General features: G+C 34.7%; 2 protein-coding genes across 2 annotated transcripts in view; one reads left to right on the forward strand and one right to left on the reverse strand.

Annotated features, from left to right (window-relative positions):
• Ldsdh1 (Lipid droplet subset dehydrogenase 1) overlaps positions 1 to 27,854 on the forward strand; it is a 219,110-nt gene that overhangs the window by 60,543 nt on the left and 130,713 nt on the right. The window lies entirely within an intron of this gene.
• Positions 15,280 to 27,854, reverse strand: part of LOC138695355 (calaxin-like) — a 36,115-nt gene continuing 23,540 nt past the window's right edge. The window contains exon 5 of the mRNA XM_069819775.1: positions 15,280 to 15,507. Coding sequence (XP_069675876.1) covers positions 15,322 to 15,507 — 186 coding nt within the window. The 3' untranslated portion in view covers positions 15,280 to 15,321. The remainder of the gene's footprint in view (positions 15,508 to 27,854) is intronic.

A 27,854-nucleotide genomic window follows, 5' to 3' on the forward strand; every position in this document is an offset into this window, starting at 1 on the left:
GTTCAAATGCAATCTAAGTTCACGTGAAAAGGATCTGGCAACATCGCATAAACAGGTGAAATACGTGATGCGCGGACCATGTTATACAGGTTTGTTCAGTGTTGCCAATCTAGCGACTTTAACTCTTTTTCAACAACAATTTCTTTTAACTTTTATATTGTTTAAATAGGGATTTAGTGGCCTTTTTAGCACCCCCAATAGTGACAAAATGTAATCTTTCTTTGTTGATAATGAGAAATCTAGCGACTTTACAACTACTTTTTGGCGACTTTCCGTATACTCTGTTGGAGACACTAGTTTTTGTGCAATGTAAATAATGGCGGACAATAAGAAGAAGGTTGACTGTTCTCCGAGTTGTTATCATGTTATGGTGTTTGATACTGCTAAACATAATAAAGCTTTATAAAACGACAATTTTCGTTTAGTAATACAGTAAATTGAAAATTTATGAATGTACCTATCATATCCAGTAATAATTAATGGTTGTTATAAACGTAATATAATTATAGGTTATGTTATGTGATACTGCTGAACACGATAGAGCCTTATAAAATATAAGAATGTTTGTGTATTAAGGCAAGAAATTGAAAGAAATATATATAAATGTACCTATCATATCTATTGATATTAATAATAATAATGGATATTTTATTTGCACAATCTGTCACTCGTATATTTCAAACAGAAAAGAAATAACTGAACTTGGATCATCTAACTTAATCGGAGAAATTTCTTCAGCCAAAGTTGACTTTAGTTTGAGACAAATTAATCTCAGATTAGACTTTATACAACACAAAATTCCAAGTTCAGCTGAAACAAGGATCAATTTAACCTCTGATCTAAGATTAAATGGTTTATACAATCGGGCCTTAGAGAATCCGGAGGTTCATTGCCGCCCTCACATAAGCTCGCCATCGGTCCCTATTCTGAGCAAGATTAAACCAGTCCCTACCATCATATCCCATCTCCCCCAAATCCATTTCAATATTATCCTCCCACCTATGTCTCGGTCTCCCCAAAGGTCTTTTTCTCTCCGGCCTCCCAACTAATAATCTATATGCATTTCTGGATTCACCCATACGTGCTACATGCCCTGCCCATCTCAAACGTCTGGATTTAATGTTCCTAATTATGTCAGGTGAAGAATACAATGCGTGCAGTTCTGTGTTGTGTAACTTCCTCCATTCTCCTGTAACTTCATCCTTTTTAGCCCCAGATATTTTCCTAAGCACCTTATTCTCAAACACCCTTAACCTCTGTTCTTCTCTCAAAGTGAGAGTCCAAGTTTCACAACCATACAGAACAACCGGTAATATAACTGTTTTATAAATTCTAACTTTCAGCTTTTTTTCAGAGCAGACTGGATGATAAAAGCTTCTCAACCGAATAATAACAGGCATTTCCCATACTTATTCTGCGTTTAATTTCCTCTTGAGTGTCATTTATAATTTGTTACTATTGTTCCAAGGTACTTGAATTTTTCCACCTCTTCGAAGGATAAATTTCCAATTTTTATATTTCCATTTTATACGATGTTCTGGTCACGAGACATAATGATATACTTTGTTTTTTTTTTCGGGATTTACTTCCAAACCTATCTCTTTACTTACTTCAAGTCAAATTCCCGTGTTTTCTCTACTAGTTTGTGGATTTTCTCCTAACATATTCACATCATCCGCATAGACAAGCAGCTGAGTTTTGTCGCGCCTATAATTTCTAAACTAGACGACATATTCCAATGAAGTAAACGGTGATCGACAGACGAATAATCAATATATCTAACGTGTTGGAGCGTGGCTAACGAGAAAGACAGGCTACTTTGGCGGGTCGCGCGTCAGCCGAGGCAGTGTAACTGGAGAATGCGAAGCGATAGAACGTTCGCAGTGGTGTCAAATGATTCGTAACGAAACAGGCTACAATTTAAATTGAGCAACGATATGCATTTTACGAATTAGATTGAAAAAAAATTGGAGTGAAATTGAGTGAAAATCCACATGCATAATTATAATAATATAATAATTATATTCTGTGTTTGTGCACCTCAGATACTCGCCCATAATTGCCGGGTACATATTTTGAGCCTTCTGTGGTGTAATTATGTAGGTCTAAGTGTATTGTCAGATTTTTATTTTATTGTATTCTTTCCACCGTTTCACGATGATGTCCAAGTACTGAACTTTTTTGTTATAGTACAGCTTTGTTCAAAAGAGTGATTATTTGAAGCGAGGTTTGTTAATTTTTCTAGATCTTTTGGGAAGAGTAGGGTAAATAGTTTGTCTACATTGCTTTTCATGCGACAAGACGTAAGTCATCTTCCAGGTTGTAAAGCGTCATGTTTAAGCTTGTAAACTGCCTGATTTATATGTTGCTTGCTGTGCATAATTGACGTGTCGTCGGCGAACACAATGAGATGTGTTGTGTTAATTTATGGGATGTCAGTGTACAGGCAGAGACAAAAGTCTCTTACCTCCTATGAATCGCTTCTCTATTACGTATACCTTTTATTGCAGGTAATAATCGTTCAAGTAACGGTCGTTGAATATACTACTTTTTAGAACAACATAGTCTTGGACACATGGGCTCATCAACGACTTTATTCTAGGAAAACATGCAATGCTGAGAATTATTCCAACATAATATTTTATAATAATAATAATAATAATAATAATAATAATAATAATAATAATAATAATAATAATTTATTTTAGCTGGCAGAGTTAAGGCCGTAAGGCCTTCTCTTCCACTCAACCAGCAAAAAGTATATATATATATATATATATATATATATATATATATATATATATATATATACACATATGCATGAAGTTACAAAGAATTCAACAATTTGATTTAGATGAGAGTTACATTTATACAAGAACTATTTACGAATTAAACAACAAAATACTATGAACTATTAATTAAACACTGAAATAAACTGTGTAGCAGAATTAAACTAAAATACATAGAATGTTAATATATTTCAAATGATATTAGATAATAGAAAGAGATTATTATGAGACAATTTTGAAAATACAGCACAATCAGGATGATGTCTAAAGAAAAAAGTAACAATGTAGTCAGTGGTATTTTAAATCAGTATGATTGGAGTGAAATGCTAATAAGGTTATCTTTTAAGCTGTTCTTAAAGGTGTTTGTTGTCTTGCAGCCCCTAATACTTTGTGACAAGGAATTCCATTGACGCGAGGTGGATACTGTAAAAGATGAGGAATAACAAAATGTTCTATGAAGAGGTATATTTAGCGTGCCACAGATAAGTGATCTGGTATTTACGTCGTGGTTGGAGTATAGATAAGAGAAACGAGACGAAAGGTAATTTGGTGTTGAGGTGTGCAGAATTCGAAAGAGTAAAGACAAAGAGTGTAAAGTTCTGCGTTCTTTAAGTCGGAGCCACGAGAGACTTGCGAAGGACGGTGATATGTGATCATATCGTCGGATGTTGCACACGTATCTGACACACATATTCTGAGCTCGCTGTAACTTGACTGACAGTTCAGAACTTAGGTCACTTAACAAAACGTCACAATAATCGAAGTGCGGCATTAATGTCTCTTCAAGCCATGTATCGTACTAGACCAAAATGATGCCACTGACTGATATGCGATTGATTGAAAGCCAATATACGTTATAAAATATAATCCCGTATACGTATATTTAATTATTTCGGAATATGTATAACAAGACTTTCTTGTGTTAAATTCTAACGTACCTTGTTTACATGTTTCGACCTTTTATGGGTCATCCTCAGAACTGGTCGTTATTGCTTTTGGCGCCTCTTGTTTTGTTTCCTGTGAGGGCGTGTTCGTGTGGTGTAATGTAGAGTCTTATCATACATATTCCGAAGTGATACAGTGTTAAAAGTTATGTAATCAAGATGTATATTTAATTATCAGGGAACGGATTTATATGGACTAAAAATATATGAAATATGTAAATATATATGTAGTTATTTTTACCAAAATATGGAATTAAATATGGATTTTTACCAAAATATGGAATTAAATATGGACTTAAAATTATAAAAAAATGACTATGTACGTTAAATATTGGTACATTTTAATCAAACTAAACAAAAAATATAATGGACGTACCTTATCTTCCAATGTAGTTTCAACAAAACACAATTTTTATTGTCTGTTACCATAACAATAGGTTACAAACATTTCTTTCAAGTGCTGAAAAGTGAATCTTCTTCTATTGTCTCTGAGGATAGATTTATACTGACTAAAAGAGCGTTCGACGTCACAAGAAGTAACTGGTACATAATTCAATTTCACAATGTCTGCTGGGGATAAGTCCAAGTTAATCTTCACTGTTGATTCACCACTCATCACAGCAACAACCTTTTGTAGTTCTTCATATCCAGGGTTTTTTGAAAGTACAGTGTCCACCTTAGCTCTTACTGCATCTGCAACTTTACCTCTACCACGATTCAGTTGTTCCACAGTACTATTTATAATTTCAAAACTTTCAGATAGTGAAAGGTGCCTATTTTGGAGACTTTTGAGCGTTTTTATGATGCATGAAAATGTATGCTGAATGTGAGCTAAGTCATTCTTCACACTTATGTCACAGGTAACTGTTTTCGCAGTATCAATTGAGACTGCATCTTCAGAGTCCAATGCAAGGAGAACATTGTTAATAGAGTCTATATGTTCGGCATAATATTCAACTGCTTCTAGCCATGTACCCCATCTAGTTAAAATTGGCTTTGGTGGCAATGGAATTTCAGGGTACATTTCTTTCAACACGTTAACTCTACTGGGAGCTTTGAGAAATACTTTTTTCACTGATGAAATCAACAAATCTACTTTAGGGAAATTGTCTCTGACCACTTCTGCCACACGATGAAATGCATGCGCCACACAAGTAAAATGAGTCAATTTAGGATATACAACAGATAATGCTTGTCCAGCTTTGACCATATAAGGGGCAGCATCGCTAATAAAGAATAACACATTATCGTACATAATACCCTTTGGCCACAGGATACCCATAGCTTCGTTGAACAGTTTAACTATAGTTTTGTTATTGCACTTTTCTAGAACATCACAATGTAAAAGAATTCGTTCAGAATATTGTTCACTTAACAAACCGATAACTACATTACCAACAAGTCTACCTTCTTTGTCGGGAGTCTCATCAATGGAAACCCAAATTGAACTATCTTTAATTTCATCTCTTATCTTCTGTATTGTCTCATCGTAGATGGATGGAGCATACGTCTTCCTAAGTGTTGACTCATCCGGGATTGTATGTTGAGTATATTTTTCAAGGAATTCCCTGAAGACCTTATTCTTTAGTTTGTAGAGAGGAATATCAGCAGAGATGAGAGAACGGCACAGGTCGATGTTAAACTCAGATCTTACATTCGATGTTGTTGGTTGTGTTAAAAACAATTGTCTCTGCTTGGAATTTAGTTGTTTGTTGGCCTGATGTTTACTAGTTGTAATGTGTTGTTGCACCAGGAACTTTTGTGTAGATGATACTGCACACTGACACAAATTACAAAATAATATTTTATTGTCAGTTGATAAACCATCTTCTTTAAATTCTGAAATGTAACTTGTTAGTTTTGATTTTAAATTGACTGAATGACGTACTTTTGGCATATTTACCGTCTTTATAGTATGATTTACAAAACTGAACCTATGTGTACTCTGACTGGCATTTAACTGTTGAGCTGCACAACTGAAGTCTGTTAAAAATTTTAAATTAAATTAATACAGTTTTGTAACTTACTTTCCCATTGTTGATAGGACTGCTAATTTTCAAATAACTCTGATGTTAAAGGGATTACTGAACATGTGTTTAAATCTCTATTGTTGAAATGTATTTTTAAAAGTTAATGGAATTTTGTTTTGTTTTATTGTTAAACCTAATATAATATGGACTGTTTTATATGAAATATGGAAAATATATGGAAATTAACGAAAATATGTACTAAACTCTAAAATATGGAAAAATATGGAAAATAAAAGTAGCATTTTTCAACCCTACACATTGTGAAACATAAAGATAATGCAAAATATAAATTATATTAGCTTTATAAGTAAATATGTATTTACATATAAATCCTTTCCCTGTTAATTATTATTAACGTTTTTACAGATATTGTGTCATTTCAAATCAGTGCAGTGAAATTAAGCATTATGCTAGATTGGGGGGGGGGGTAAGTACACCAATGGCCTGCAAAAATTTAGTGAAATTAATTTTTTTATATTTCAGTTACTATAAAAGCTAAATGAACAAACTTTTTCATGCTTAATATACATACAATTTATAAAACATTATTCAGAATATTAAAATAGCTAATAATTACCTGTAAAAATAATATCAAATTTGCGTAATTCTTTTTTACAACCGTGAAGCATTACATAATAAATTATAGGGTAAATTCATTCATTCATTCATTCATTCATTCATTCATTCATTCATTCATTCATTCATTTTATTCCATAGATCTTACATGAGCAATGAAGCTTTAAGATGTGGAACATGTCAACATTTTACAATATTACAATTACAATTTTTACAAATTTTTATAGTTTTACAATTTAGTAATTTTCTACAATTTTTACAATGTTGTACAATTTTTTTACATTTTGGCGAGATGTAGTGAGATGAGATGAGGTCCGAGGATTCGCCAAAATATTACCCGGCATTTGCCTTTTCGGTGGGGGAAACCTCGGAAAAACCCAACCAGGTAATCAAATCAAAGGGGGTAATGAAATCAAAGGGGTTGATGCCAAGGACTCGCCATAGACCATCCGGCTTCAGTCCCACGGCTGTGGAAAACCTCGGAAGAAACCAAAGTCCAAAGGGGGATCCAACCCAAGCCCGAACGCAGCTCCGGATCAGCAGCCCAGCGAGTCTGCCGACTGAGCTACATCGATGGCTCTACTAAAAGTATACAATACATAGCCAATCAGATTATTAAATTTACAAACGCAAACGATCATTCATAAGTTGAGCTATATTATAATACAAAACAATTTAATTAAATTTAAGGCATAAGCAATTCAACCAGTTGTGATATACAGAAATTGATAATACATATCATGCAAACTACTTCAAATTACAAACACAAACAATTTATCAGTAGATCTATATAGATTACTATTCAATTTAAAGCATATACAATTCATCGGCCAAAACTATAGAAATATATACAATACAAAGTTGCATACTTTCATTAAGCTATACAAATTTGTGCAATTAATATCAAGTAGATTAATTCAATTTACAATCATAAACAATTCATTAGTTGAGCTATACATATTACCATTCAATTTACAGTAGGTCTATATACAATTCATCATTAGAGCTACACAGACTAGTAATCATTTTAAGAACATATACAATTCATCAGCCAAACTATACAAACATATACAATCAAATTAGTTCAATTTACAAACTTATTTTCGTTAAGCTATACAATTCATATGAAGTAGATTAATTCAATTTATAAGCTTAAACAATTCATCAGTTGACCTATACAGTATACTATTCAATTTACAGTACATACAATTCATCAGTTATGCTAAACAAAAAATACAATACATAGTAAACAGATTAAGTCAATATAAAAACATATTTTAGTTGAGCTATATAAAATTGTACATGTCATTTAAGTAGAATAATTCAATTCACAAGCATAAACAATTCATCAATTGTGTAGAAGGTATGAAGGTTGGTAATATTGTGATACTAATAATATTATGATAGTTCTTTTTCCGAATTTATTACAATTTTACTGAGCGGGAGGAAGAACGGTTTTTTGCGTCAACGTACCCATATTAAATGAATGTTCCTGGACAAGTTTATGCATAAAACGGTCCTTCTCTCGCTGAGTAAAATTGTAAAAGGATTCTCAAAAAGTACTATCATAATATTATTATCACAATATTACCAACATTTACCCTACAATTAATTACATATATGCATGATTCTTCTACAAAAATATTCTAAAGACCTACATCAACAACAAAGTCTAGGATCTTTTACCTATTCCTTCAGGAAATAGTTTTCTTAATAAAAAATTTTAGAATATTTAATATTGAAGGTAACGGTTAAGAAAAAAATATTTCTTGAAGAAATAAGTAAAAGATCCTGAACTATGTTGTTGATGTACGTCTTTAAAACATTCCAGTAAAAGGATCATGCAGATATTTAATTAATTGTATATTTTATTATGTAAATGCTTTACGGTTGTAAAAGAATTATGCAAATTTGATATTATGTTTACAGGTAATTATTAGCTATTTTAATATTCTGAACAGTGTTTTATGAAGTGTAATGTTTGTGTATTAAGCATGAAAAATGTTGTTCATTTAGCTTTTATAGTAACTGAAATATATATAAAAAATGAATTTCACTAAATTCTTTGCAGGCCAATGGTGTACCTCCGCCCTTAAAAGAAACCTAATGTACCTATACATTAAAGTGTACTTGACATTTTCTGTTTACCACGGCCCGTAGTGATGCATTAATATGGTTCTTGGCGTATGTAGATAATAATAAATACAGCCACACCCCCATCACTTATGGTTGCTAAGCCAAAGCCTGATGTTCTCTTGTTTCATAAATTATTTATCAAAGCCTGCTGATTTATAAACATGGCTCACTAGTTTCTTTCATTGTTTTTATACATACATACGAGGCAATGTTAAATATATATCCAGAAAAACTGAAGGTATATACACTATGTCTATGTGAAAAATTATGTTCATTATTCATTTCTTTGTATTTGTCAGTCATTTGTTATTTGGTGATAGCAATGCATGGCTGTATTCATATTTACAATAACAAATACTTAACACAAAGAATAATAAAAAAGATGAAGCATGTTATTTATTATTGCATTATTGATTTATTATTATTATTATTATTATTATTATTATTATTATTATTATTATTATTATTATTATTCCTTTGCTGTGGTCGTGCCAGAGAATCAGTCCCATTCCGAGGCTTATTTGAAGGATTCGTAACAAGCTTTTTTTTACGGTGATGGGTTGTTAGCCCTTCGCCCAACCCCCAAGCTGGAGGACCACCCCTCATCGGCTGTCCGCGACTGCTTATTCAATATATTCACAGCTACCCTCCAGACGTTTGAGATGGGCAGGGCATGTAGCACGTATGGGCGAATCCAGAAATGCATATAGAATGTTAGTTGGGAGGCCGGAGGGAAAAAGACCTTTAGGGAGGCCGAGACGTAGATGGGAAGATAATATTAAAATGGATTTGAGGGAGGTGGGATATGATGATAGAGAATGGATTAATCTTGCTCAGGATAGAGACCAATGGCGGGCTTATGTGAGGGCGGCAATGAATCTCCGGGTTCCTTAAAAGCCAGTAAGTAAGAAAGTAAGTATTATTATTATTATTATTATTATTATTATTATTATTATTATTATTATTATTATTATTATTATATAACTACAAAACTTACGTAAGATAAGTGGGGTTAGATCTTTTTCATACATTTAATGGCGGTGTGGTGTAGATATTTATATGCGTTATTGGCTCGAGAGAGCGCAAAAATTACAGTTCCTAAGGAAAGACCAAAAGGTATTACGTACTGATAAAATAAGAAGCCTAGAAAATTACGTAGTCTCCCGATCATTTCAGCAAGATTTCTTAGCAGGATAAAATGGTTTTACCCTCTACATTTCAAGCTCTACATGCAGTAGACATACCAAAATGCTATGTCTATTGTTCGAAAGCATAGCAAACCTGACTTTTTTTTAACTTTCACCTACAATCCGCAATGATCTGAAATAGCTATTGCTTTACTCCCACGTGATAAAACCCACTAATCGTCCTGACATTGTTACTTGCGTTTTTGCGTTCAAACTCAAAAACTGAAGGTGGATAGGTCCAAGAAAAAGTATTTGGCATAAAAAAAACCATTCAGAGGGAGTATGTTTCATTATCATCATCATCATCATCATCTTCCTAACAAGTATTAGGCCAAGTGGCCTGTTACGGTCTCAAACTAGAATTTTCAGTCCATCTCTTCTTTGGACGGCCTAGAGATCTTTTGCCATATGGATGGTAATGAAGCAGTGCTTTTGGAATTCTGCATCGATTCATTCGTTCGAGATGACCCTTCAACTGAAGTTGATATTTGCTGATGAACTGCATAATGGGTTCTATTTGAAGTTCTTGCATTAGGTCCTCATTTTTTTTATGATCCCAGCGAGTATATCCAGCTGTTGCTCTCATAAACCTCATCTCACTTGCTGTTATTCTACTGACATCTTTATTCTTCACAGTCCACGCTTCACTACCATAGCTTAATACTGGCTGTGCTAAGGTTTTATACAAGCCTATTCTTGTGTGTCCCTGTACTAGTGAAGGTTTCATGATTTTATTAATGATCCCCATTGTTTTATTATATTTACATATTTTTTCAGCAATATCTACTTCATCATAAGGTGATAGTGTATAGCCAAGATAAGTGAAGGTATTTACTCTTTCTATTATTTTATTATTAAAACAGATTTTGCTTGGTATAGGGAATTTCCCACAAAATGACATGATTTTCGATTTTTCAATATTAATTTCCATGTTATATTTTTCACTGACCTTATTTAAATTGTGTACTGAATATTGTAAATCATCTTCAGTTGATGCCATGGGAGCAAATAACTTTAAAAATGTCTGGTATTCTTCATTGAAAATAAATCTGAAAAAAAATTTATTTGACGCAAATCAAGATTTCAGGTATAACTCCCTGTAAAGTTGATTTGAATAATTTCGAGGGAAAAATTGTTCCGGAGCCGGGTATCGATCCTGGGACCTTTGGTTTAACGTAGCAACGCTCTACCACTGAGCTACTCGGGAACTCTAACCGACACCGATCCAATTTTTCCCTCTATATCCACAGACCTCAAAGTGGGCTGACAACCGTCAAGCAACCAACTTCGAGTGCACACTAACTCCGTGTGACTTAAATTGTGGTTTTCTGTTAACGAACAGTGACGTGTATTATGCAAATCAAGATTTCAGGTATAACTCCCGGGATCGATACCCGGCTCCGGAACAATTTTTCCCTCGAAATTATTCAAATCAACTTTACAGATCCCGGGATCGATACCCGGCTCCGGAACAATTTTTCCCTCGAAATTATTCAAATCAACTTTACAGGGAGTTATACCTGAAATCTTGATTTGCATAATACACGTCACTGTTCGTTAACAGAAAACCACAATTTAAGTCACACGGAGTTAGTGTGCACTCGAAGTTGGTTGCTTGACGGTTGTCAGCCCACTTTGAGGTCTGTGGATATAGAGGGAAAAATTGGATCGGTGTCGGTTAGAGTTCCCGAGTAGCTCAGTGGTAGAGCGTTGCTACGTTAAACCAAAGGTCCCGGGATCGATACCCGGCTCCGGAACAATTTTTCCCTCGAAATTATTCAAATTTATTTGAATGTCTAATGAACTTATTTTGGAGCATTTACTGCACAAGCCACTAGTAGGTTTTAATTGAGATGAAATCAAAACCTCTCGTAGCATTGCCTACAATAATTTCTTATCCCATGTCAGATAGGCACATAACCAAGTTCTGGTGAGTGTATAGCAACACTTGGACTGTATTGCCACAACAGCAGACACAAGACCTGGGACGTGACTTGGCAGGCGTTTTTGACAGTAAGTTAAAATACGTAAGAGGAGTATATCAACTACAGCTCATTATAAAACACCTGTTACTGCAACTTCTAGGAATTCTAACAGCTCAAAGCGATTCACTCCACATACTGAACAGAAAGGAGGGAAGGTTGAGTTTTAAATACATTTGTCTGATTTCAACTATGATATTTTCGATGAGGTTAGCGTCTTCGTCAATAAAATTTCTCAGTTTATTGCTTCCTCCTTATATGAAGATTCTCACATTGAAATAATGATTTCTGGCACTCTGCCTAACTGCCTGTGCGAGTTTCTAGGATTTCTTAAAAAAAAAATAAAATAAAAAAGTAATTGAACGTACCTATTCTTTCATTAACACTGCTAAAATTACACTTCTTCCTTTTTCATTAACAACTCATAACAGTATTTAGCTAAAATTATTAAGATTAAATGCTCAAGAATCAAAGCACTGTCTCTACCATACTTACTTACTGGCTTTTAAGGAACTCGGAGGTTCATTGCCGCCCTCACATAAGCCCGCCATTGGTCCCTATCCTGAGCAAGATTAATCCAGTCTCTACCATCATATCCCACCTCCCTCAAATCCATTTTAATATTATCTTCCCACCTACGTCTCGGCCTCCCCAAAGGTCTTTTTCCCTCCGGCCTCCCAACTAACACTCTATATGCATTTCTGGATTCGCCCATACGTGCTACATACCCTGCCTATCTCAAACGTCTGGATTTAATGCTCCTAATTATGTCAGGTGAAGAATACAATGCGTGCAGCTCTGCATTGTGTAACTTTCTCCATTCTCCTGTAACTTCATCCCTCTTAGCCCCAAATATTTTCCTAAGAACCTTATTCTCAAACACCCTTAATCTGTGTTCCTCTCTCAAAGTGAGAGTCCAAGTTTCACAGTCATACAGAACAACCGGTAATATAATTGTTTTATAAATTCTAATTTTCAGATTTTTTGACAGCAGACTAGATGACAAAAGCTTCTCAACTGAATAATAACACGCATTTCCCATATTTATTCTGCGTTTAATTTCCTCCCGAGTGTCATTTATATTTGTTATGTTGCTCCAAGATATTTGAACTTCTCCACCTCTTCGAAGGATAAATCTCCAATTTTTATAGTTCCATTTCGTACAATATTGTGGTCACGAGACATAATCATATACTTAGTCTTTTCGGGATTTACTTTCAACCCTATCGCTTTACTTGCTTCAACTAGAATTTCCGCGTTTTCCCTAATCGTTTGTGGATTTTCTCCTAACATATTCACGTCATCCGCATAGACAAGAAGCTGATGTAACCCGTTCAATTCCAAACCCTCTCTGTTATCCTGGACTTTCCTAATGGCATATTCTAGGGCGAAGTTAAAAAGTAAAGGTGATAGTGCATCTCCCTGCTTTAGCCCGCAGTGAATTGGAAAAACATTAGATAGAAACTGATCTATACGGACTCTGCTGTTTCACTAAGACACATTTTAATTAATCGAACTAGTTTTTTGGGAATACCAAATTGAATAAGAATATTAGGGGAGAGTCGGGTAGTATCGGACATAGGGTAATATCGGACAGTGCGTTTCTTTCATTTACCACCATATGGTAGTACCTGAATGACATGGTTACGTTTCTCTATGCGACATCACAGAAACGTAACCATGTCAATCAGGTATTATCATCGTGTGGTAGATGAAAGAAACTCACTGTCCGATATTACCCGATGTCCGATACTACCCGACTCTCCCCTATATAAAACTTCTCTCTTAACCGAGTCATATCCCTTTTTGAAATCTATGAATTTTTTTATTGGGTTATTTTACTACGCTGTATCAACATCTAGGTTATTTAGCGTCTGAATGATATGAAGGTGATAATGCCGGTGAAATGAGTCCGGGGTCCAGCACCGAAAGTTACCCAGCATTTGCTCGTATTGGGTTGAGGGAAAACCCCGGAAAAAACCTCAACCAGGTAACTTGCCCCGACCGGGATTCGAATCCGGGCCACCTGGTTTCGCAGCCAGACGCGCTGACCGTTACTCCACAGGTGTGGACGAAATCTATGAATAACTGCTGTACTGTACCCTTATATTCCTATTTTTTCTCCAATATCTGTCGAATAGAAAAAATCTGATCAACAGTCGATATATTACGCCTAAAACCACACTGATGATCCCCAATAATTTCATCTACATATGGAGTTAAACGTCCCAAAACGATATTGGACAAAATTTTGTACGGCGTCAACAAAAGTGATATTCCTCGAAAGTTACTTACTACAGTTAGTCTTGGCCCTCTTCTTAAAAATAGGTACGATTATGGACTCCTTCCATTGTTGTGGTACAATTTCCTTTTCCAAAATAGCAAGTACAAGTTTATAAATTTCGCTAGATAATGCGCTACTGTCTCTACCATAGACAAATAAATAGAAGTGTCTGTCTACTCTGCCTTGGAGAGAGAAGACGAAAGAAACATTTCTCGAAAGAGCAGTTCTGAGAAAGATTGTAGTACGGTGTAGGGAAATCTCTTTGTCTTAGGATACCGGAAACGCCTTGCCACTTTTTCTGGCTTATCTGGCGTTTAAAATACCTGTCTAGGGCAGTTCTCGGAATGCCCATCCGACAGAATTCGTCGCAAGGTCGTGTGCCGCAGCAGATTACGTCATTCCGCACATAAGAACGTACCCCACGGAAAATACGTCGTAACTCATCCGTAACTGATGGTTCTTGCTTGATAGTTTCGACACTGTTGTTAATATGTGGTCTGTGGTATCTGTGCTGTAGTTACAGTCTTATATTAATCTCTTTTCTTTAAACAAGTTCTTTTTTTTTCCGTATTCGCGTTGCAAAATATGCATATGGGCTATTCCATATGAAATCGATAAGTAAAAAGCCTCGCATTTTTTTATACTCTAATTTTTTCCCTATTTATACAAGGTACTGAGGACAGTGCATTTTCAAAAATATACTATCGAAAGTCAAACGGTTTTCGTACTATTGAGCGACAAATTTAGCGTATTTTATAAAAACAAGCCTCTTTGAGCCCTCAGAACTCTGGAACCATTTACTACAGAACATTGAACGAGAGCTCATTTTGAAGCTGACATTTGGTAGGTTATGTTAAGAAGTAATCCTTATTTTTATTGTACACAGAGAGACAGATAATCTGATTTTACTTGCTTTTAGGCTTTTTGCCCATTTGTAAAAATGTAAAAAATATTGAGGAAAAAACCTTGCTTTATTAAGAGGGATTCGGCATTGTTTGCTTAGTGGCTCGGCAATAAGTTTCGAGGGTTTTAAATAGATTATTTTCACACGCCTAGACTTGAACGGCGCAGTACCGCACGCACTGGCCGAGAGCTGAAGATAAGCGAGCGTTGGGCGTCATTTTACTCAATATTACAGAGATTATTCTGTAGGACAAATTAATAATAAATCTTTAACATTCTGTAAAGCTTGTTCTGCATACGATTCTGTAAGCGTAAGGTCTCCAGACACCTTGTCAGAGGGTACAATATGCCCTGTTGGTAGAAGACAGAAAAGAAGTTTTCGTCATAAGACAGAAGGAAATATCAGAATAAGTTTATTAGTGCTAAATGCTCCTGTATGTAGCTGATTTAGTGTACTACAAGTATTGCCAAAGTGCCTGTAATGCATGCACTAGAATCGACCCACGTTCCGCGAGAAGGTTCTCAGGAAGGCGTGGATGGAGCTTCTCGTGGGCAAGCACTGCCCCATGGCTTCCAGCAGCAGGGGGCACTTGTGCACGGAGGTTTTGAAATCCGCAAATGAAATTTTGCCATCAAGATCGACGTCCATCTTCTTCATCAGCACTTCCACCATATCCTGCATTAGATAAGATGTCATGCGTCAACACAAATCACAATTATTACTATTTAATACGAGAAAAATTCGTACCGGCACCGGGAATCGAACCCAGGACCTCTCAGCTGCGCGCGCTGAGCGCTCTTTCCAACTGAGCTATGCCGGGACACGATCCACGGCGCCGGCCGAACCCCTCTCGTAATGCTTTTACGGCCTTACTACCTGCATTTGAGACGATACAAGTCATATATGTAGGAGAGCATATTCAATGGGGTGGGCGAGACCTCATACAAAATGAATATGTGATGTACAAATCACAATCATACCCGTTAGAACTCGTAGCAACAAAACCAGGGAAATTCCTCTTTTTCGATAAGTTTTTGTCATTATTTCTGCGGGAATATGAAAACGGAAATGTTTAAATTTTTGCTTCAGATTTGAGAATATTAAAATTGGAACAGCCATACTATGTTGAGAAAAGTTTTTTGTTTTTTCCAGTGAGTTTTATCATAATTTCTGGAGAAGTCGTCAAGGGAAATGGTTTTATTTTTTTTTAATTCGAGATTATTGAAATTATAAGAGTTGTAGTAAGGAGTTAAAAATTTCCCTTTTCAAGGAAATTTGGGCCTACTATCTTTCTATATAAAAAGGTAAAAGGTAACGTATTTATAACAATTTATTAATTTGAGAATATTAAAATAATTGGAACAGCCATACTATGTAGAGAAAAATTTTCCTTTTTGCAGGGAGTATTATCATAATTTCTAGAGAAATCGTAAAGGGAAATGTTTACTTTTTTTCCGGATTATTGAAATTAGAAGGTTGCAGTTATCAGTGAAATATTTCCCCTTTTCAAGGAAATTTATCATCTTTCTAAATAAAAAGATAAAAGGGGGCGTATTTATAGGAATTTTTAAATTTGAGGATATTAAAATTGAAACAGCCTACTATGTAGAGAAAAAAATTCTTTTTTCCAGTGAGTTTTTTTCATTATTTTTTTGTAGAAGTCTTAAAGGCAAATGTTAACATTATTTTAAAATTAGAAGGGTTGTAGTAAGGAGTGAAAAATTTCCCGTTTTCAATTAAATTTACCATTGTTTCTATGTAAAAAGATAATAGGGAATGTATTTATAGAAATTTTTTAATTTGATAATATTAAAATTGGAACAGCGGTACTACGTAAACAAAAATTTTCCTTTTCCCAGTGAGTTTTATAACCATTTCTGGAGAAGTCATAAAGGGAAATATTTACTTTTTTTTTTAGTTCGGGATTATTGAAATTAGAAGAGTTGTAGTAAGCAGTGAAAAATTTCCTCCTTTCAAGGAAAATTACCATCGCTTCTATGGGAAAATGTGAAAGAGAATGTATTTATAGCATTTTTTAATTTTAGAATATTAAAATTGCAACAGTCGTACTATGTAGAGAAAATGTTTGTTTCTCCAGTAACTTTTTTCATCATTTTTTCTGGAGAAGTCGTAAAGGCAAATGTTTACATTTTTTTAATTACAAGAGTTGTAGTAAGCAGTGAAAAATTTCTTATTTTCAAGGAAATTTACCATTGTTTCTATATAAAAAGGTAAAAGGGAATATAAGTGGTTTTATATTTTATTTTATCCGTCTTAGTATTTATTTTATTATTGTAAATATTTTTGTTTTATTATTATTACTAGCCGTACCCGTGCGCTCCGCTGCACCTGTTAGAAATAAATATAAAGTAATTACATAATTAAAATAGGACATCTGATCCAGGGAACAACTTTTACAACACCGCAAGATAATCTGCTTCGCTCATTACCCATTTTTTTTTTTGCATTGCATTTATTGCATATATATTTTATGTATTTTAACACGATTCAATTGAGCATAGTCAAAATTTGAATTATAAAATAATGGATTGCTAAGCTAACGTACTATTACTGCATATTAAATCAATTTACACTCTCGTTGTTCGTTAATTCTCTGAGATTAAAATGAGTGTACATAAATATTATTTTAAGAAATACAGAAAACGAATGTACAAAATAGCCTATCAAATTTTCTGTGCATAAGAAGCTATTTTAATCTTACCTGTCCTCGATTTACTCAGACGTTACTGTAATAACATTATAGCATATGTCCATCTAGAGAAACTACACTTTCCAATGGTGAAATAATAATTAATTATACAAATCGGTTAATTTAACTTCTGATATTACTTCATACAGAAACATTCTCTGTAGGCTATGTTTAATAGCTTTCGATTGTTAATGTCCAAGGCCCCTGTTTCGATTGTTGTTGTCCAAGGCCCCTTATAGACGAAGTCATTTGTTCTTAATTCATTGCACCGTCTTAGATGGCGTTATTTTAATTTCAAACTCATTTATCTCATTAAATATCAGTCCTATCAAAAGTTTGTAAAGAATAAAACTTATCGGAAATCATTGATAAAGAAACTTTTGTTATGTAACATTTTTCAAAAAAATCAATAATAAGCGAGATATTTCGATTTATTTAATCCAGGCCCCCTTATAACCCCCCTTTTAAATAAAGTACTTTGAATGGCATATAGCCTAAAATCTAAGTTACAACGAACTTAATTTATATTCCAATTTTCATATAAATCGGTTCAGCCATTATCGCGTGAAAAGGTAACAAACATACAGACAGACATACAAACAAAAATTTCAAAAATGCGATTTTCGGTTTCAGGGTGGTTAATTATATATGTTAGGACCAATTATTTTTGGAAAATCGAAAATTACCATAAAAATTTCGGCTACAGATTTATTATTAGTATAGATTAATATTATTATTATTATTATTATTAATATTAATATTAATATTATTATTATTATTATTATTATTAATATTTCTAACATCAACATAACTATTGATCTCTGTAAAATTTATGTAGACTACTGGACTGTACCCGAGTACGAGCATATGCTCATTTCGGGTATCTATTCATATGTATTCATTTCAAATGTAAATTGTGAATAAATTTGAATTTGAATTTATAGAATTTCTTTTAATTTGGTAATATTAAAATTGGAACAGCGGTACTATGTAGACAAAAATTTTGATTTTTCCAGTGAGTTTTATAACCATTTCTGGAGAAGTCATAAAGGAAAATATTTACATTTTTTTTTAATTCGGGATTATTGAAATTAGAAGAGTTGTAGTAAGCAGTGAAAAATTTCCTCCTTTCAAGGAAAATTACCATGGTTTCTATGGGAAACGGTAAAAGAGAATGTATTTATAGGATTTTTTAATTTTAGAATATTAAAATTGGAACAGTCGTACTACGTAGAAAATTTTTTTTTCAGTGACTTTTTTCACTATTTTTTCTGGAGAAGTCGTAAAGGCAAATGTTTGAATTTTTTTTTAATTAGAAGAGTTGCAGTCCGTGTATTGTGGGTCCCTATCACCACGGCATGGCGCGTCCTCAGGTTGCGGATCGAGGAGACGGCCTCCAGATATGGAGGGTAGCTGCGAATATATTGAATAAGCAGTCGTGGACAGCCCATAAGGGGTGGTCCTCCAGCTTGGGGGTTGGGCGAAAGGCTAACAACCCATTACCGTAAAAAACATTTTGTTACGAAACCTTCAAATAAGCCTCGGAATGGGACTGATTCTCTGGCACGACCACAGCAAAGGAATAAGGTTTTGAGATTTGGTACTTGGAATGTTACAAGTCTATATAGAACAGGAGGGGTAACATCAGTAGCAAAAGAACTAGCTACATATAGAATAGAACTGCACGCACTGTATTCTTCACCTGATATAATTAGGAACATTAAATCCAGACGTTTGAGATGGGCAGGGCATGTAGCACGTATGGGCGAGTCCAGAAATGCATATAGAGTGTTAGTTGGGAGGCCGGAGGGGAAAAAGACCTTTGGGGAGGCCGAGACGTAGATGGGAAGATAATATAATGGATTTGAGGGAGGTGGGGTATTTTTTTTATTCTAGTACGTTATTTTACGACGCTTTATCAACATCTAGGTTATTTAGCGTCTGAATGAGATGAAGGTGATAATGCCGGTGAAATGAGTCCGGGGTCCAACACCGAAAGTTACCCAGCATTTGCTCATGTTGGATTGAGGGAAAACCCCGGAAAAAACCTCAACCAGGTAACTTGCCCCGACCGGGAATCGAACCCGGAGGTGGGATATGATGATAGAGACTGGATTAATCTTGCTCAGGATAGGGACCAATGGCGGGCTTATGTGAGGGCGGCAATGAACCTCCGGGTTCCTTAAAAGCCAAAGTAAGTAAGTAAGAAGAGTTGTAGTAAGCAGTGAAAAATGTCTTATTTTCAAGAAAATTTACCATCGTTTCTATATGAAAAGTAACAGAGAACGTCTTCATAGTAATTTTTTTAATTTGAGAATATTAAAATTAGAATATTCGATGGTGTATCGCAGCTACAATATTTCTTTTTCGAATAACTATTGCCAAAGTTTTGACATATTTCTTCTGGATTCCAAGATGTAGTTTTCAAACTGCAAGAGAAGGCCACACGTGTTCTGTAGCTGACGATTTAAGATGACTGTTACGTATGGTAGGACTTCAGCGAGCAAAACAAACTTTGTGAGGTACTCCAAAACGTGAGCTCTTCACCTTGGCAAGGTGGAGTGTACAGTACAACACTTGTGACCGGGTAAAGTTGGCCTTGCCTGGCTCCATCAACTTTCAATCGTTTGTAAATAGAAAACAACACACACGACTATTATTGGCCTAGCCACACCCACCGTTTAACCCCATTAACCTCTAATCATTTTTAATGCAAAACAACGCAAACAAAGCTACTTGTTTGTGCATAAAAATGCGATAGATAGATAAGTTTGACGGAAAAACGAATCCCACCAAAAAAATCCACTGTTTATTTCCTTTCCGCATAGAATAGTGACGTCATTCTCAAATGCATAAGATGCGTGCTACATTACAGAGACTAGTGATGGGTAAATTCGTGAGAACTTTGCCAACGGGAATATTCCCTGAAAATTTTCCAGTCACAAAAATGGAAAATATTGTTAAAATTAAGTGGTATTATTATAACCACACTGAAAATTGTTACAAAAATGTTCTTTATGCCATCCTAGCATTATAAACTCGATTGTTACTACATCCGATATCGTGAATAATCGCCTTATTATAGCACGCGTGCCAATAAAAGCAATGACGTATTCGCTATGACGCAATACCGGAACGCTTGCTATCTTGCTTACCGCTTGTACGTGCGACGTAACAAGAAATGCAAGACAGAAGAGAAGGCAATCTATCATTTATTTCCAGTCTTTAACAATTTTGTATCGCTTTTGTAACATCACATAAAACAGTTCTGTGGTTCAGAGAAACTAGGAATAAAGGAACATTTGTAACATAACATGCAAGTTCATACATTTATCTTTATTCATTGTCAAATGCAACTAATCGATACGAACATATGAAGACTGTCAGTTATGGATAGGGAGCGGATTTTTATGTGCTAAAAAGTACGAATATATTTGCTAAAAATAAAAAAAAAATATATTTTTTTTCAAATATGACAAAAATACCTTACTTAGCTTGAAAAAAAATGTTACTAGGTACTCACCAACCACACTTGAGCGCTAGTAGTTGGCCGAGAATTGCAGTGAACAACAAAGGTCATCTTCAAATTCTCCATCACAAATGCATGCCGATTATCTCTGAACAACGACTTATACTGTGAAAACGATCTCCCCACATCACAGGACGTCAGACGTGCATATTTAACACCGTCAATTTCACCTACAGGCACACCCTCCAATACTTGAGCAACTTTACACACTTTTTTATATCCACTGTTTTTCCCAAACACATTCTGGAATTTGTCCCTTAGTACTTGTACTTCTGAACCTGGTAGCGAGTCTAGTTTAATTTCCACGCCACGCACCTCCCTGTTTCAGACAACAGGTTTTTGGATGTTTCGAGTTTTTTTATGGTGTCACACAAAAAGCTTAGATTTACTAATAGGGAAGCCAAATCGTTTTTTAAACAACCATCTTTCAGTATATCTTGAAGGATATCGATTGATGAAGCCCGATAACAGGGAATCACAACAAGACGTATTGCCTTACTTGATGGACATGAGCGAGAGTTGAGAGATTTGTTTAAATTAAATAATGTTCATACCCGAGCTCTTATCTGTTGTGTTTCACAAACAAAGTGTGTAATGAAATCATCTTCAGCAACAATAAACATTCCTGATTATGTGTTGCAAGATCTCTCCTCCTTGTCCACGTTAATTTATTCTCTTATAATAACACTGATATGCTGCCTAGCAGTTCTCAGAACTTGTGGCGATACTATTACAAAAATGGATCACGGATACACCACACAGCGCTTAGAAACACGAAGCAACCAAGAATTCTTAAAAAAAGATAACGTACTTCTGAATAACATAATTGATTTAGTTTTAAAATGTTTAAAAGTTCTTGTAAAAAAATATTTAAGTAAAAAAAAAACTCCAAGATTTGTGTGTTTATAATAGATTTCCTGAAAATATGTATTTACATAATTCTTTGTGAAAATATGTGTTTTTATGTGAAATAAAATTCGGGTTTTAAACTTGAAACTTCATGTTCGGAATTTTTAACTTTGTTAATTGTGTTTTATCACACGCAAAAATAATATTTAATTACATAGGAATCCGCTCCTTAGTTATGGATGCCGAATTACTTCATAATTTATTTCCTACAATTTATAATTCTAAGATGTCATAAAGTGATGTATCCAAATCTTGGATAATCTCATTATGACACTCGTGAAAATTTCACTTATGCCATAATCTTCAAGATTATCCACTTGTTGCATAAATAACTATTTTCCAATTGATCTAAAATTGTATTGCTATTTCAGATTGGAGTTAAAATAGAGTAATACATAAAAATATACAGAGGTCAGCCTGAAAGATCCCTCAATCAGAGGTCGGCAAAATGGTTATCAGGATGACAAGAAATGTGACGCCATTGAATGCAACCCGCTAAACGCAGGGAACATCGGAGAGAAAGAAGGGGCTTTTATCTTTCAGTGGTGTCAAATTCCTCAGATTTTGCTAAACTATTTATAATTTGCATAATATGAGTAATTATTTATGTTGACTATTACACTTTTACTGCGTCATACGACTTTTGATCAAAAAAACGGTACGGAACGACGTGTTTCAACCAATCAAGGCTGCTTATCTTACAATTGTTATTACCTCCCTAACATTTGTTTGTTTTTATCACCTCTCTACCATTAGTTTCTTTGTTTGCAAACATTGTACTTTCAATAATTGTACCTTTTAAAATGATTCATGTATATCTCATCATCCTTAATTAAAACTTTTCTATCATTTATCTTGTTTATATTAGCTTATTTTATAGCTTCAGCTGTATGAGATGATGGATAGTCACGTACCAGAGATTGTTTAATATACAGGGTGTTTCAGAAATACTTTGACAAACCTTGGAGATACGTTCCTCATACCAAAAGAAGAAAAAAAGTTGATATAAACGTATGTCCGAAAATCCTTAATTTTTTAGTTATTAATGAAAGAACATAATGAAACATCTGTTAGATATTGTTAGCTTGGTAGCAACTTTAATCAATTCAGAAACTCATAACAAATGTTCAAATAACAAATGACTGCAGTAAACAAGTCTCCTTGACAACACATAGTCATCTAGGATACAATGAGTACATCAGCAGACTTGTATTCATAACAATATTGATTATCTAACAAAATGAATTATTATCCGTTACAAACTTAAGTTGTTGGATTATACCTCAAAACGCGTTGAACGTAAACTTTCATTGTTATGAGTTTCTGAATTGATTAAAATTGCAACAAATGCTACCAAAGTGGCAATATCTAACATGTTTCATTATGTTCTTTCATTAATAACTAAACAACTAAGGATTTTCGGACATAATTTATATGGACTTTTTTCTTGTTTTGTTGTGAGGAACATATTCACAAGATTTGTCATAGTATTTCTGAAACACTCTGTATATTGATAATTGAAGTGGAATGCAACTGTTTTAATAAAAATGAAACTGAATCAACAAACCCTAGCATAGTTCTCTGAGTCATTTGACCACACAAACCCCACCACTATGGCAAAGTAGAGATATCATCGTGGGGGGAGGGGGGTATCATAGATTATTTACGATTTGTGATTTTTATTAGTAGTAATTATGCCGGGCACCCAGTATAGCAACAGCTTTTATAAACTTAATTTATATTCAAAATATAGCCTACTAATACCCTTGAAAGACGTAATGAATTCAGGAGAGTAATCACGTGGTACAGCAGAGAAAGTATCGCGGACATTATAATGTAAATGCGTTTAGAATTTTCTTTCTGCATTAATTTAAAATTACGTTATTTTTTCTCACCTGTAAATTCTAAATGCATTTTATGGTCCAGCCGACAACCTCCATATGGGCTATTACATTTGAAATCGATCAGTAAAAAACCTCGCATTTTTTATCCTCTAATTTTTTCCCTATTTATACAAGGTGCTGAGGACAGTGCATTTTCAAAAATATACTATCGAAAGTCAAACGGTTTTCGTACTATTGAGTGACAAATTTAGCGTATTTTATGAAAATAAGCCTCTTTCAGCGCTCAGAACTCTGGAACCGTTTACTGCAGAACATTGAACAGGAGCTCATTTTGAAGCTGACATTTGGTAGGTTATGTTAAGAAGTAATCCTTACTTTTATTGTATACAGAGAGACAGATAATCTGATTTTACTTACTTTTAGGCTTTTTGCCAATTTGTAAAAATGTAAAAAATATTGTGAAAAAACCTTGCATTATTAAGCGGGATTCGGCATTGTTTGCTTAGTGGCTTGGCAATAAGTTTCGAGGGTATTAAATAAATTATTTTCACACGCCTAGACTTGAACGGCGCAGTACCGCACGCACTGGCCGAGAGCTGAAGATAAGCGAGCGTTGGGCATCATTTTACTCCTGTGTTTATGAAAACTTCTAATAAAGCTAGCCCAGCTATGCGCTATTAGACGAAACATCACGTGTTTGTCTCCTGGCCTTGCTTGTCTCAGCTAGCTCCCGCCTCACAGTCAGCTGGTTAGTTCACGCGCGTACTATTTACGGTATTTTCTTTATTTGATATTTTCAGTACTTTCTTATCAACATACCATCAGTAAAAAATATGTGTTTATTTGTATTTTGAATGCGGAATCTAACCATATGTTTTAAAAATATTTTTTCGTGGGCAAAGGCGTCTTAATGAAGAAAAATCTAAATTTCTCCATTTCCATAAAAAGTAAGATAAACTGTTTACATGTCAATATAAACTTTAATTTCTCAGCATCAAAATAAACCATGATTTTGATCATGGGGTGAAAGAGTTTCGGAGCCACAACAGTTTAAAGTTGTTAATTTTATGAAAATACGATAAATTTAAATATTTTTAATTTAAACACTATGAAGTTCTGATGCCTCATACTTTGCACAAAGCACTGTATCACAGTTGTCAATGGACAGAAAAAGTTTCATTGTATTTAAAAATTACAAGGTCAATTTTCTCTTTATTTCGGTCGTTATGAGATGGAATGCCCAGATGAAGAAGAAGAGAATATTGGTGGGAAAAAGTAATATAAATTATATGATGTACATTAAGTTCAACCATATCTGTAGTCTGATAACCTTGCAGTAGTATCTAATTCCATGACTGTCACATCGTTTCCTGTCATAACCCGCGGAATAGTAGGGTATGCATTTAGCTTTAGCCTAGAGCTGACGTGTACAACGCAGCGCATCTGATGGGTTGACGTGCGAGAAAGCTGCTTGTTTGCGTCACTCATACGTAATAGTAATCTCTGCTTTGGGGGTCTGTTAACTAATACACTTCGGATCTCGCCGACAGATTTGCCTAAAATGTTTTTTAAGTTTTTTATTTTTCTCAGAAATGTGTTAAGGGGAAGCGCTACTGCGTTTTGATCAAGTTTGATTATTTTATTCCATTTTCAAATATGGTGGCAAAATCTACGATTTCTTGAGGAATACTGTAGTCACGATTTCATCGCGATATATTTATTCTAACAAGTGATAATGGAAATGGATCTATAAAATATAAAGTAAAACTACAAGAAAATATATACAGGCTACAGTTCCAGAAATTTAAATGAGTGAAGCTGAACTTAAGATCAAACAGGCTACAGTCGCAGAAACTTTAAATGATTGAAGCTGAACTTAAGATCAAACAGGCTAGAGTCACAAAGACTTTAAATGAGTGAAGCTGAACTTAAGATCAAACAGGCTACAGTCGCAGAAATTTAAATGACTGAAGCTGAACTTAAGATCAAACAGGCTAGAGTCACAGAGACTTTAAATGAGTGAAGCTGAACTTAAGATCAAACAGGCTACAGTCGCAGAAATTTAAATGAGTGAAGCTGAACTTAAGATTAAACAGGCTACAGTCGCAGAAATTTAAATGAGTGAAGCTGAACTTAAGATCAAACAGGCTACAGTCGCAGAAATTTAAATGAGTGAAGCTGAACTTAAGATCAAACAGGCTACAGTCGCAGAGACTTTAAATAAGTGAAGCTGAACTTAAGATCAAACAGGCTACAGTCGCAGAAATTTAAATGATTGAAGCTGAACTTAAGATCAAACAGGCTACAGTCGCAGAAATTTAAATGATTGAAGCTGAACTTAAGATCAAACAGGCTACAGTCGCAGAGACTTTAAATGAGTGAAGCTGAACTTAAGATCAAACAGGATACAGTCGCAGAAATTTAAATGATTGAAGCTGAACTTAAGATCAAACAGGCTAGAGTCACAGAGACTTTAAATGAGTGAAGCTGAACTTAAGATCAAACAGGCTACAGTCGCAGAAACTTTTAATGAGTGAGCTGAACTTAAGATCAAACAAGCTGCAGTCACAGAAACTATAAATGATTGAAGCTGAACTTAAGATCAAATAGGCTTCAGTCGCAGAAACTTTAAATGAGTGAAGCTGAACTTAAAATCAAACAGGCTACAGTCGCAGAAACTTTAAATGAGTGAAGCTGAACTGAAGATCAAACAGGCTACAGTCGAAGAAATTTAAATGAGTGAAGCTGAACTGAAGATCAAACAGGCTACAGTTGCAGAAACTTTAAATGAGTGAAGCTGAACTGAAGATCAAACAGGCTACAGTTGCAGAAATTTAAATGAGTGAAGCTGAACTGAAGATCAAACAGGCTACAGTCGCAGAAATTTAAATGAGTGAAGCTGAACTGAACATCAAACAGGCCACAGTTGCAGAAACTTTAAATGAGTGAAGCTGAACTTAAGATCAAACAGGCTACAGTCGCAGAGACTTTAAATAAGTGAAGCTGAACTTAAGATCAAACAGGCTAGAGTCACAGAGACTTTAAATGAGTGAAGCTGAACTTAAGATCAAACGGGCTACAGTCGCAGAAATTTAAATGATTGAAGCTGAACTTAAGATCAAACAGGCTAGAGTCACAGAGACTTTAAATGAGTGAAGCTGAACTTAAGCTCAAACAGGTTACAGTCGCAGAAATTTAAATGATTGAAGCTGAACTTAAGATCAAACAGGCTACAGTCGCAGAAACTTTAAATGAGTGAGCTGAACTTAAGATCAAACAAGCTGCAGTCACAGAAACTATAAATGATTGAAGCTGAACTTAAGATCAAATAGGCTTCAGTCGCAGAAACTTTAAATGAGTGAAGCTGAACTTAAAATCAAACAGGCTACAGTCGCAGAAACTTTAAATGAGTGAAGCTGAACTGAAGATCAAACAGGCTACAGTCGCAGAAATTTAAATGAGTGAAGCTGAACTGAAGATCAAACAGGCTACAGTTGCAGAAACTTTAAATGAGTGAAGCTGAACTTAAGATCAAACAGGCTACAGTCGCAGAAATTTAAATGAGTGAAGCTGAACTGAAGATCAAACAGTCTACAGTCGCAGAAATTTAAATGAGTGAAGCTGAACTGAAGATCAAACAGGCTACAGTTGCAGAAACTTTAAATGAGTGAAGCTGAACTTAAGATCAAACAGGCTACAGTCGCAGAAACTTTAAATGAGTGAGCTGAACTTAAGATCAAACAAGCTGCAGTCACAGAAACTATAAATGATTGAAGCTGAACTTAAGATCAAATAGGCTTCAGTCGCAGAAACTTTAAATGAGTGAAGCTGAACTTAAAATCAAACAGGCTACAGTCGCAGAAACTTTAAATGAGTGAAGCTGAACTGAAGATCAAACAGGCTACAGTCGCAGAAATTTAAATGAGTGAAGCTGAACTGAAGATCAAACAGGCTACAGTTGCAGAAACTTTAAATGAGTGAAGCTGAACTTAAGATCAAACAGGCTACAGTCGCAGAAATTTAAATGAGT

The sequence above is a fragment of the Periplaneta americana genome, chromosome 2 (genome assembly GCF_040183065.1).
Source record: "Periplaneta americana isolate PAMFEO1 chromosome 2, P.americana_PAMFEO1_priV1, whole genome shotgun sequence".
Taxonomy (NCBI): Eukaryota; Metazoa; Arthropoda; class Insecta; order Blattodea; family Blattidae; genus Periplaneta; species Periplaneta americana.